Here is a 14,049-nt window from a genome sequence, read left to right as displayed (position 1 = left end):
TTATTTCACAAAATGTGAGTTCCACAAGTTGTATAACGGGTTGAAAAGGATCAATTCGAATAGAATTTTAGGTTCAAACTATAGGCCAAAAGCGAATAACAATGGTGGTGTTAGCAGCATGAGCACCAAGTATATCACATGCCATTCTGTAAGATTGTCTGCAGTTCGTTCACCAAATTTACCTATTGGTATTCGATCATTTATCGATGTGAAATGAAAGGAAACATGTTTAATCTACAGGCCTGAATTTTGAAAAAAATCAGTTCTAATCAAAACTTAAAGAGAACATAAGTTGAAAATAATAACCAGAATTTAGATAACATATGAAACTTGAATGATGATCATTCTTTATGCTAAAATTGCACAAACCAAACTACATTCACTGCTAAATTTTCAATAAATAAAACAGAAAAGATATTATCACCATCATCATCAATCTTTCTTCATAGAATCCTTAAGTTGTCCCCTTTTTCGGATTTTGAGACAGAACCCGTAACGCCAAGCATCAACGATGGCCTCTGGTAACGAGTAAAGCAAAGCCCAGATGACCGAATGTGGCCAGTAAGGTGTGCAACGAGGCTCGTGTCCTAACCACCTCAACCCTGCCTTTGCATACCCACTTGCTGATGGTACAAAAAATGATGACCTTTTTATTGATGCCATCTTCGTTGCTACGTATAATGGGACCTATAAAACCATTTTTAAAATGTTACGTTGTGAAACACACCTATAAAAATCGACACAATTTGTTTTATTTAAGTTTTTTCGACTCGAGTCTTGGACCTTTTCAAGGCTACTAATTGTAACTTTTGAGGATATTTTATCTTAAGTGTTTACTTCTTTCATAGTTTCATACAAGCTAATGTTCAAGCTTATCACAATATCATGAGCCCAATTAAAAATCTTGTATTTCTTTACCTAAATTAAGCTGGATAAAAGATTTTCAGGGCATATACATTTATACTCACCCTGCATATAAGGTACCCATGCCTAGAGTTTGAGTGTTCAATATTTGGTTTCAAACTGATTAACCCGAAACCAAACTGAATTTAAACCGGAGAAAAATCAAACCGAATTTGAATTTGGTTTTCAAATTTAGATTCGGGTTGCGGTTTTACTTTTATGAATTCGGTTTAACCGAAATCAAAACCGAATTAAACTAATAATATGTTAAATTATTGATAAAAATATGTAGACGAAAAACCGATTTTAATCAAGAATCGGATTAAATCGTTATATTATGCTTATTTTGGTTAATTTATGATTTTTCGGTTTAAACCGAACTGACTTCGAATTTGATTGTTGGTTCGGTTTCGGTTTTAAATTTGAATTCTGTTTTAGTTTTGCCTTCAAAATTTTCGAAACTGAACCGAATAAACCGAGGAAACCAAATATCGGACTGATGAACACCCCTATTTGACTTGATTCTGTTTGGGTAATGTAATGCCCATATAAACATAAAACGCAACACGTAATATCACAATTCCAGCAACGGTAGTGCATGTAGACAAATTACTTAACCATGTAACTAGGTGTATGATCATCAGTTTTCTAAGCCTAGTATATAAAGTATGTGAGTACAGATCCTAACAGAGTTTATCGAAAAACACATTAAAGTTAATAATTAAACAAACTATCAAGAATGTTGTCTCTAAAATATAAAGTAAGATCTACCTGGCACTGCACATCAATACCACTTTTCTTGTATTCAACATACAGACATCTTGAAAACTGATCAACATACCTAAACAGAAGAACAACAACCAATAATTAGTATCATGATTCATAGTGTGCGATAAACTTAGTTATAAATCGATCTCTTTACGTTGAACTTACGCTTTAGTAGCAGCATAAACAGCATAAAGGGGATCAGATGGAATCACAATAGCAGCACCAGAACCAATATTCACAATTGCACCTTTTTTTCTCTTTACCATACCAGGTAACACAGCTTGAGTTACTTTAGTAGTCCCTTCAACGTTGACTTTAATCAAACTAGTCAACAAATCATCATCAACTTCATGAAAAAACCTAGCATATGGATATGAAACACCAGCATTATTTATCAAAATCCCAACATCTAACCCCTCAATTGCATCACTAATCTTCTTAATTCCTTCAGATAAATCACCAGAAAAATCAAAAACCACTTCTTTGATTTGGGTTTTATTAAATTTTGATTTAATCTCAGATGAAACACTCTCTAATTTACTAGGGTTTCTACCCACTAAGATTAAATTAAGACCCTTTTTAGCCAATTCAAATGCGAATGCTTTACCAATGCCATCTGTGGATCCAGTAACAAGTGCCCAAGATCCATACTTTTTCAAATTCTTTGCAGGTCTGAAGAAATTAACATACACCCATTTGAGAATTAAAGTTGAAGTCTTTAGAAAAGATAGATAACCCAATACAATTAAGAAATTTAGCCATAAAGGTTGGATTTTTAGGGTTTCCAAAAAAGTGAGAACCATTTTTGGGGGGTTGAATATGGAAATTGGGATAAAAGGTTGGATCTTGTAGATGGTTTTATAGATTGGCATAATAGTACGGTTGGTGGGATTTGTTGGCTGTTGGAACAATAAAATCGAGCATTATGATCTTTTGAAATTAGATGATGTGGGGGCGTAGCAACTAGCAAGTGGTTTTTTTCACTTCCCAGTTACTTTTGGTACATGAAATATGCGTGTCTGGATTTTTATTTGTGTTACGTTTAGATTAATATCGTTAATATCTTTTTTTTTTTTTTTATTCTCAATAATGTATAGAAGTTTAATTTAATTTAACTAGTTTTCTAACAATAGTCCGTCGTTAATGTGCAATAGATATTGGTCTTTTAATAATGGTTATAGTTAACGATGTTGATACGTATTTTCGATTAGGGAGTATATACGTACCAGTGCAGGTTAGATCTGGAAGGATATTGAATGTTGCACTCCGATTCAGTTATCGTGAATAACCTAGTAAGAGATGAAGTTCTCGTGGCTCACAATCAATTCTAGATAGGGCTTACATATGAATTGCTTGTGTCATGTATGAAAAAATATGCCTTGAGTCATACATAAGAAAGTATCTCTTGTGCAGGGGCGGATCTTAGTGTAACCCAAAGGGGGTATCCGCCCCACATGGATTTAACGGATAAAAAAATTTTACACTAAAAAAAAAATACTAAAAAATAAGGTTTTTATTAGTGTTTACCCCCGCTGAAAATGAAAAATTTATTAAATTTTCGCATCCGCCCCACTTGTCTTTGAGTTCAAGTTCCGCCACTGGTCATGTGACTTGTGTCTTGTGTCTCGTGTCTTGCGCTCTGTGTTCAGGATAACGGCTGATGACCAGGGCAAAGGCTGATGGCCAGGGCAAAGGCTGATGGCCAACGACTTGAGAGAGAAAGTGTGTGTGTGTGAGAGAGAAAGTGAAGTGTCTGAACTTCCATCCGAGTCCTAAATGAGGTGGAAAACTCTTCTATTTATAGGCAAAGTTTGGGCTTGCAAGAAAGGCTCACGGTTTAAATCATGAAAAACCCCAATATCATGTATATTATTATATACAATCAATTCCAGATAAGGCTTACATATGAATTGTCCGTGTCATGTATAAAAAAGTATGTCTTGAGTCATGCATATGCATAGAAGTCAGAAAGTGGATTAAAAAGAAAAGGTTTGTGGCATATCTTATTTTATTAAACTTAATGATTTTACTAAGGACAAATCTTAAAGATTAAAGATGTTGTAACGTGCAATAAATATTTGTACATGATAGTTATCTTTTACATTTTAAATGGTGGCTATCGAATTTACAACATTTTAAAGCATGTTACGATATCCCTTAAAACTATCATTAACAAAAATTCTAAACTTAATCAGTTAACATAAAATTATTGAATCAACTATATTTATATTCAATATTCAAATCGTTCATTACGAAAATAAGTGATTTCCTATTCATATTCGTTCATAAAGAAAAGACTTTTTGTGATAACCCGGAAATTTCCGATCAAATTTGAACTTAATCTTTATATGTTTCCGACACGATAAACTGAGTCTCGGAACTTTTGAACTGTTTACATGAATGCATTTAACCTCAGACTATGCTCGACGATTCACGAACAATTGTTTGTAGTTAAATATAAATATATATTTTAAATTTATCTGTTTCAATATATATAATTAATATAAACTTATCTATGTAATTAAATTTGAGAAAACATAATTATAGACATAGTAATTTGAAAATATATGAATATGAATTCTATACATAAATATAATTATATGTATATTGTAAAATATATAAAATTTATGAATATTAAACCTTCATTATATATAATTATAATAGTAAATATTGCATACTTTATAATATGTAAAGTATATATATATTAAATTTTATTACAAGTTAAAATAAGATTTGCTATAGTAATAATATTATTTACTTCCAATATTATTGTCAACATTTATAATATTACTATTTTAAAGACATAACATATAAATATGAAATTTGATATAAAATGATATATTATTACTACTTATATTATTATTATCTTTATTAGTTAGTACTATGATTGTTATCAATAACAATATTAATGTTATCGTTTTCATTATTATTATTATTATGATTATCAATATCATTATTATATATATATATATATATATATATATATATATATATATATATATATATATATATATATATATATATATATATATATATATATATATATATATATATATATATATATATATATATAAAATACAAAGTATTATTTTTTAATAAGATTATTATTATCATGGTTAATTACTATTATTATTATCATTATTATTTATTATTATTAATTAATTATATATATTAGTTATTAATATTAAACAAAATTTATAAATATAGATAAGTACGCGTATTTATTAGTACATATCACTATCTGAATCTTTATTTTTTTGTTTTCTTCTTTTATCTATATTTTTTTCTGTTACGTCTGTGAGATGGAACCCTACCACAATACCTTGAGCAATTATTTTTTTTGAAATCAATCTTTCGCACAGCAGATTATAACCCAATTCTGCATATTGATTTAAAGAAGCAGATATGGTTTATTTCTTTCTTTCTTCTTTTTCAGCAAAACCTCTGTTCCAACTCGCTTACTATCAGAATTCGAATTCGAAATAATTGTTAGAATCCATTAACGTAGCTTTGTTAGGAATCTTTTACTCAAAATATCTTCAAAATTTCAGTTTCCAATTCTTTAAAACGAATTCGATTTGTAGAGTCAAAGTTTATAATGAAAAAGTCAACAATTTTGTTCATAGAGAAATTTGAAATCATTTTGATGTTATAGGTTCAATTGATGATCAAGATAGTTTCCAACAACGATTTAGAACTTATGTTATTTAGGAACTTTCATCTAAAATGTGCCCGTAGTCAAAATCAATTTTTTTTTGTTTCAGTCGACGAACAGCTCAGCTATTGTATTTCTTTTTTTTTTATTTTTTTTTTGTGTGTTAATCAAATTACTCACTTATAATTATTTTGGTACTGAATACTAAATCCTAAAATCGATCCATTTCAAAGCTTTGCATCGATTGTATAAATTGGTCGATCCAGTGATAGCTTTGGAAGAAGGAGAAGACAAGTGAAACAGAATTAAGATTAGTTTAATAATAAATGGGTTGTATATTAAAACAGAAAAATTGTATTGGATTAATGGTTTGATAGAGTGTCGGGTTATAGGGAGGTCTTGGGTTCGAGTCTCCTCCAGGACCATTCTTTTTAGAAAAGATTCTTAAAGGGTATACATTTTTATATTTCATTTTTCATTATCATTATGATTATTATTATTATTGTTATGATTATTATTACAAGTTATTAATGTTATAATTATGATTATAATTATTATTGTTATTAGTGTTATTAATATTATTATTATTAGTATTATTATTATTATTATTAAAATCGCCATTATTATAATTATCAATATTGTTAACATTAGTAATATATCTATTATTATTATTAAAAGTATTAAATATGATATTATAATTACATTTAAAACTTTAGTATTATTATCATTTTCGCAAGTATTAGTATTAATATCATTTTATAAATAGTAGAAGTGTTAATATTGACAAATGTAATATTACTATCCCGAGTGTTATTATTAAACAAAAGTATCGTTATTAACAATATCACTATTATTATTAATATTATCATTATCATTAATATAATTATCATAACCGGTATTATATTATTAAAGATTAGCATAATTATTATTAAAAGTATCATTACTTTTAAATCTATCATTTTTACTAAAAATTATTATTTTACTATCATTAATATTAGTCTCGGTATTATCTATATAATTATTATTAAAATAATTATAACTATGAATATAAAAGTTTTAACGACGTTGTTAAGATTATAAGTATATAATAACTATATTAACAAATTATTTTAGAAATATTCATATATAACAATTTAGGTATTCATAATATGACACTAAGTAGATATATATATATATATATATATATATATATATATATATATATATATATATATATATATTAAAATAACTATAAAATAATAACTATTTTGAATGTATATACAAATTAAAAATATATATTATTAACATAAAAATGGTGTAACCAATAAATTTATATATATATATCTATTCATTCAATTACGATTATATGTATTAGTAAATATACAAATGATATAGGTTCGTGAATCCGAGGCCAACCCTGCATTGTTCAATATAGTCATATGTATTTTTACTACAAAATACATTAGGTGAGTTTCATTACTCCCTTTTTAAATGCTTTTGCAATATATATTTTTGGGACTGAGAATACATGCGCTTTTATAAATGTTTGACGAAGTAGACACAAGTAATTGAAACTACATTCTATGGTTGAATTATCGAAATCGAATATGCCCCTTTTTATTAAGTCTGGTAATCTAAGAATTAGGGAACAGACACCCTAATTGACGCGAATCCTAAAGATAGATCTATCGGGCCCAACAAGCCCTATCCAAAGTACCGGATGCTTTAGTACTTTGAAATTTATATCATGTCCGAAGGAGGATCCCGGAATGATAGGGATATTCTTATATGCATATTGTGAATGTCGGTTACCAGGTGTTCACCATATGAATGATTTTTGTCTCTATGCACGGGACGTATATTTATGTGAACTGGAAATGAAATTCTTGTGGTCTATTAAAATAATGGAAATGATTATTTATGTTAAACTAATGAACTCACCAACCTTTTGGTTGACACTTGAAAGCATGTTTATTCTCAGGTACGAAAGAAATCTTCCGCTGTGCATTTGTTCATTTTAGGGATATTACTTGGAGTCATTCATGACATATTTCAAAAGACGTTGCATTCGAGTCATTGTGTTCATCAAGATTATTACTAAGTCAATTATAGTTAGATATATTATGAAATGGTATGCCTGCCGTCAACTTTTGATGTAATGAAAGTTTATCTTTTCAAAAACGAATGCAATGTTTGGAAAATGTATCATATAGAGGTCAAGTACCTCGCGATGTAATCAACTGTTGTGAATTGTTTATAATCAATATGGACTTCGTCCGGATGGATTAGGACGGGTCTCTACAGTTGGTATCAGAGCGGTGGTCTTAGCGAACCAGGTCTTGCATTAGTATGTCTAACTGATAGTCGTTAGGATGCATTAGTGAGTCTGGACTTCGACCGTGTCTGCATGTCAAAAGTTTTGTTTACCATTTTTGTCGGAAATCATCTGCTTATCATCCTTAGGAAATTACCTGCTCATTATTCTTAGTCTAGACACATCATATTACAATGATTGCATGAATAGTGTATAGACAAAATCCATATCTTAGTGTATCTGTCACTGTAGACCTTATCTGACACGTTTCCTTAATTTTCTCCGTAATTCATGGGATCTTTGGAAGTATGTATAAATATTCTATATATAATTAGAATATCATTCGATATTCAAAAATCATTTCATATCAAAACCCTTTAACTGGTCGTGAGAGATGGGTCCTACACCTAGCTTGGATTCCATTAGTTCCGGAAGCGATTTCGAGATGTATATTGAAGCAAACTCCGAAGTCAATGAACCAGAAGTGCCTCAACCATTTAGTTATTTTTCTTTCTGGAGGAGATGGGGGTGGGTCCGAGACTTACTCACTCGATGGAGAAATGAAGAAGGCGAGCCCTACCGCGAACCAAACTTACCTCCTAACATCGGAGAAAATGATGTACTCACCGGTGAACCTATGCACAACACTGTATTCACCCTTCTTGCTAAAGTTTTCCACCTCGAAGGTCGCATTACTGCAATTTCAGAAAATATTCAACCTCTACTTCCGAATACCAATCGAAGGGGAATATTAGAAGAGGTTAGGGAAATTCAAATTGATAATCAAGATCTATCAAATCAGATGAGTGGATGGATAGAAATGATAGAGGGTAGGATAGAAAACCTGACAAGAATGGTGCGTGATCTACAAGCTATACTTACTACACCAACATCATCACCAACCTCAGCACCAACAACACTTGTAGCACCGACAGCAACAGTACCACCATCAGCAGCACCAGCAGCATAACCAGTACCAACAACAACAACATCATCACACGTCTCAACCTCGCAATCTATACCTCAAGCATAATCATCGTTCTACGAATCGTTCTACATAAACTATCTTCGTCCTTCATGGTAATTATGTAATCTCTAATGTTTTAGAGATTATGTACTCTAGTTCTAGCCGTAAATCTGATGAGTTTAATATCACATTGACTCATTAAATCCATAATTACGTCTGAAGAAAATATATATGTATATATGTTTTCATAAAGATTGTAATTAAAATTTTTATTGTACAAACTGTTAATGGTCAAAATATTTTAACGGGTAGGTAATACCCGAGGAATATTTAGATTTAACATTAATAAGTTACACTGTACATTCTTTCAAATCTGATTCAACAGTCATTTACTATCCTGTTTACATCTACAGATATACGTATCCATTCACCGCAGAATAACCATTTTCATTCAATTTCATATTTGGTTTTGACCTATCAGAATCCAACAAGTGGCATAATGAAGAAAACATTTGACAAAATAAAATTTGTTAGAAACAAACAAATTAACTAAGAGGAATTTTGTTAAGAATCCACGCTAACTGTTCCTAGCTAATTGTTCCTAGCTAACTGATTACATTTTATTTATCGCAATTTAATTATCGCAATTTACATTCTCGCAATTTATTTATCATCATTTAATTTCTGTTATTTACTTTACGCACTTTATTTATCGTCATTTAATTTCTGTTATTTATCTTACGCTCTTTAAATATCGGGACACGTATACAAGGTTTTGACATATCATATCGACGCATCACCATAGACACTCTATATGCAGTAATGATCGAGTTCTCTATACAGGGTTAAGGTTGATTCTACAATAAAATATATAGTTTGAGTTATGATCGAGTCTGAGACATGTACACGGGTCACGATACGTATTAATTAATTCGAATATTATATATTAAATTATATATGAGTTATTGAATTGTTAACTGTGGACTATCGACTATGGACTAATAACATTGGACAATTAAAATGAAATAAAATATTGATTATAACATATGAAACTAAATAATTCTTCAAGTTTGCCACTTGATTTCATCTTAAACCTCATTTATATCTTGACGATTGCTATCTACGTTCAAACCCTTCATGATTCTTGAAAACACCTCAATCGAGAGGATGAACCAACTGCAATTCATCTACGGAAGGAAAGATTGATGTATATAGTTATGCACCTGAAAACACTCAGAACCTGAGTAAACGTTTAACACGTATCCATGCTAGCTCCATTGATGTTGTTATTACCGAAAATAACTTTAGAATTCCTTTCAAATTAGCCAAATTTGTCACAGCTCCAACAAGTCAACTTCGACTTTTCAGTCGGACTAGCCTTACTATAAGCTTGATATATATGCGTGCTCTTTTATTGTTACCGGGGAACCTTTCATATTCCACCATGTTACCATTAGCGTTTAATCATCTAAAAACACAATTCACTTGAAACCACTTCGGAATGATAACCGATGATTCAGATATCGTAGCATTAAATGCAGAGGAAAAAAAATTTGTAGATCGTCTAAACGGTCAAAAGTTTGATGATAAAGAAGAGAGTGTTGGGAACGCTCGATAGAAAATTTGGTACTGAAAAACAGATTGAGCAAATCATGAAGGAGACCAAGGCCAAATACCAGGACCATACCATACATTCAAAGAATCTAGGTAATTCTGGATCTGATGAAACCTTCAACGAATATCTTACTCAGTACTCATGTTAAAATCTTGCGTAAAATCTTGCTTCATCAACCATCCAACTTAGAAATTCCAAAATATCATCATAAATATCTTCGATATTTATGAGGATATTTTCATAGCTCTTCTTGTCCGAAATTAGTTATCTCTTCGTACTATCCGTATTACATCATAAAGGAAACCATTTTAGTTTCGAAATTTCTTTAAAATTCGAGTTTAAATTATGAATGACTTCTGGAGTAGTGTTGGAAATTGATGCATGAGTTAGTATAATATAATGACACTTGATCAACGTGATTATATTACAGTAAGTCATGCTGAGTTTCTAATGGAACGTGATGATTCACAGAACATATCGTCATCACGTGCCATGTTACATATCTCTTTCATTCAAATTAACTTCTGAACATATCAAGAAAATATATTCATGATAGTTCTATTCTCAGTAATTCTGGTAATTTGACAAATCAAATCGTGCTATTATGTTCTTTCTTACTTAGAACATTAAGTTCATTCGGAACTCCATACCTACAAATTCTGGACCAATACTTACGAAAAGAAAACAAAAGCATGAAGCTCCGAAATAGAAATGGGGTATAAATTGCAGTAAATAAGAGAGAGTATTAACTGTGGATGACAATGATTATTGAAGACAGAAGCAGGGACGTTGAAACATAAAGGAGAATATAATGCCTGATAACAACACATAAATTACAAACTGTGGATATTAATACGAATAGCAATATAAAGGCACGGTAGAATTAAGAATAGTATCATCCCAAGGTAATTGTAGAAGTAAACAGATTTTTCTGGTGGAAGGTTGAAAAGAATGATGACATAATAATTAGGAAAATATCAAGGATTAGAACTGTATTAAGTATTTTCACAATCTTTTGGATGTAGGAACTAAGAAAGAAAGTGAAATGTCCCGTTCATATTGATTATAAACGTTCCATATTAATTGATTTCGTTGCGAGGTTTTGACCTCTATATGAGACGTTTTTCAAAGACTGCATTCATTTTTAAAACAACCATAACCTTTATTTTATCAATAAAGGTTTCAAAAGCATTACGTAGATTATCAAATAATGATAATCTAAAATATACTGTTTACATACAACCATTACATAATGGTTTACAATAGAAATATATTACATCGACATATGTTTCTTGAATGCAGTTTTTACATAATATCATACAAACATGGACTCCAAATCTTGTACTTATATTTGTATGCAACAGCGGAAGCTCTTAATATTCACCTGAGAATAAACATGCTTTAAACGTCAACAAAAATGTTGGTGAGTTATAGGTTTAACCTATATATATCAAATCGTAACAATAGACCACAAGATTTCATATTTCAATATACATCCCATACATAGAGATAAAAATTATTCATATGGTGAACACCTGGTAACCGACATTAACAAAATACATATATAAGAATATCCCCATCATTCCGGGACACCCTTCGGATATGATATAAATTTCGAAGTACTAAAGCATCCGGTACTTTGGATGGGGTTTGTTAGGCCCAATAGATCAATCTTTAGGATTCGCGTCAATTAGGGTGTCTGTTCCCTAATTCTTAGATTACCAGACTTAATAAAAAGGGGCATATTCGATTTCGATAATTCAACCATAGAATGTAGTTTCACGTACTTGTGTCTATTTTGTAAATCATTTATAAAACCTGCATGTATTCTCATCCCAAAAATATTAAATTTTAAAAGTGGGACTATAACTCACTTTCACAGATTTTTACTTCGTCGGGAAGTAAGACTTGGCCACTGGTCGATTTACGAACCTATAACAAATATGTACATATATATCAAAGTATATTCAAAATATATTTACAACACTTTTAATACATTTTGATATTTTAAGTTTATTAAGTCAGCTGTCCTCGTTAGTAACCTACAACTAGTTGTCCACAGTTAGATGTACAGAAATAAATCGATATATATTATCTTGAATCAATCCACGACCCAGTGTATACACGTCTCAGGCTAGATCACAACTCAAAGTATATATATTTTTGGAATCAACCTCAACCCTGTATAGCTAACTCCCACATTACTGCATATAGAGTGTCTATGGTTGTTCCAAATAATATATACACATGGGTCGATATGATATGTCAAAACATTTGCATACGTGTCTATGGTATCCCAAGATTACAAAATATATTAAAATACATGTATAATACAATATAAGTTAGCTAGGATATGATTAATATAGATTTGTTACCAATTTTCACGTAGCTATAACAAGTAAAAATATCCAATCTTGTTTTACCCATAACTTCTTCGTTTTAAATCCGTTTTGAGTGAATCCAATTGCTATGGTTTCATATTGAACTTAAGTTTATGAATCTATACAGAAAAATTATAAGTTTATAGTCAGAAATACAGTTTACAAGTCATTTTTGTAAAGGTAGTCATTTCAGTCGAAAGAACGACGTCTAGATGACCATTTTGGAAAACATACTTCCGCTTTGAGTTTAACCTTGATTTTTGGATATAGTTTCATGTTCATAAGAAAAATCATTTTCCCAGAAGAACAACTTTTAAATCAAAGTTTATCATAGTTTTTAATTAACTAACCCAAAACAGCCCGCGGTGTTACTACGACGGCGTATGTCCGGTTTTACAGTGTTCTTCATGTTTCTAGGTTTTAAATAATTAAGTTAGCATATCATATAGATATATAACATGTGTTTATTTGATTTTAAAAGTCAAGTTAGAAGGATTAACTTTTGTTTGCGAACAAGTTTAGAATTAACTAAACTATGTTCTAGTGATTACAAGTTTAAAACTTCGAATAAGATAGCTTTATATGTATGAATCGAATGATGTTATGAACATCATTACTACCTTAAGTTTTCTGGATAAAGCTACTGGAAATGAGAAAAATGGATCTAGCTTCAAAGGATCCTTGGATGGCTTGAAAGTTCTTGAAGCAGAATCATGACACGAAAACAAGTTCAAGTAAGATTTTCAGTCGAAATAAGATTGTTATAGTTATAGAAATTGAATCAAAGTTTGAATATGAGTATTACCTTGTATTAGAAATATATCTTACTATAAATAATAAAGATTTCTTGAGGTTGGTTGATCACTCTACAAGATTGGAAGTAAGCTAGCAAACTTGGAAGTATTCTTGATTTTATGAAACTAGAACTTGTAGAATTTATGAAGAACACTTAGAACTTGAAGATGGAACTTAAGAGAGATCACTTAGATGAATAAAATTGAAGAATGAAAGTGTTTGTAGGTGTTTTTGATCGTTGGTATATGGATTAGATATAAAGGATGTGTAATTTTGTTTTCATGTAAATAAGTCATTAATTATTACTCATATTTTTGTAATTTTATGAGATATTTCATGCTAGTTGCCAAATGATGGTTCCCACATGTGTTAGGTGACTCACATGGGCTGCTAAGAGCTGATCATTAGAGTATATATTCCAATAGTACATACATCTAAAAGCTGTGTATTGTACGAGTACGAATACGGGTGCATACGAGTAGAATTGTTGATGAAACTGAACGAGGATGTAATTGTAAGCATTTTTGTTAAGTAGAAGTATTTTGATAAGTGTCTTGAAGTCTTTCAAAAGTGTATGAATACATATTAAAACACTACATGTATATACATTTTAACTGAGTCGTTAAGTCATCGTTAGTCGTTACATGTAAGTGTTGTTTTGAAACCTTTAGG

At 30.3% G+C, this 14,049-nt stretch overlaps 1 protein-coding gene across 1 annotated transcript; it reads right to left on the bottom strand.

The window, feature by feature from the left end:
- Positions 1-241: 241 nt before the first annotated feature.
- LOC139897631 (very-long-chain 3-oxoacyl-CoA reductase 1-like) lies at positions 242-2,655 on the bottom strand. The gene is made up of 3 exons (XM_071880328.1): positions 1,837-2,655; positions 1,675-1,744; positions 242-687 (listed from the first exon to the last, which is right to left on the bottom strand). The coding sequence occupies exons 1-3, from the start codon at positions 2,541-2,543 to the stop codon at positions 433-435; spliced, it is 1,032 nt and encodes a 343-aa protein (XP_071736429.1). The 5' UTR covers positions 2,544-2,655; the 3' UTR covers positions 242-432.
- Positions 2,656-14,049: the final 11,394 nt, after the last annotated feature.

Source organism: Rutidosis leptorrhynchoides, chromosome 3 (genome assembly GCF_046630445.1).
Source record: "Rutidosis leptorrhynchoides isolate AG116_Rl617_1_P2 chromosome 3, CSIRO_AGI_Rlap_v1, whole genome shotgun sequence".
Classification (NCBI taxonomy): Eukaryota; Viridiplantae; Streptophyta; class Magnoliopsida; order Asterales; family Asteraceae; genus Rutidosis; species Rutidosis leptorrhynchoides.
This window is presented reverse-complemented; position numbering and strand designations above follow the sequence as displayed.

Coding starts and splice junctions, on each gene's coding strand:
- LOC139897631 (XM_071880328.1), bottom strand. CDS start 2,543: ATGCCAATCTATAAAACCATCTACAAGATCCAACCTTTTATCCCAATT. Junction 1,745..1,836: donor GTTTATGCTGCTACTAAAGC/GTAAGTTCAACG, acceptor TCTTCTGTTTAG/GTATGTTGATCAGTTTTCAA. Junction 688..1,674: donor GTATTGATGTGCAGTGCCAG/GTAGATCTTACT, acceptor ATGGTTTTATAG/GTCCCATTATACGTAGCAAC.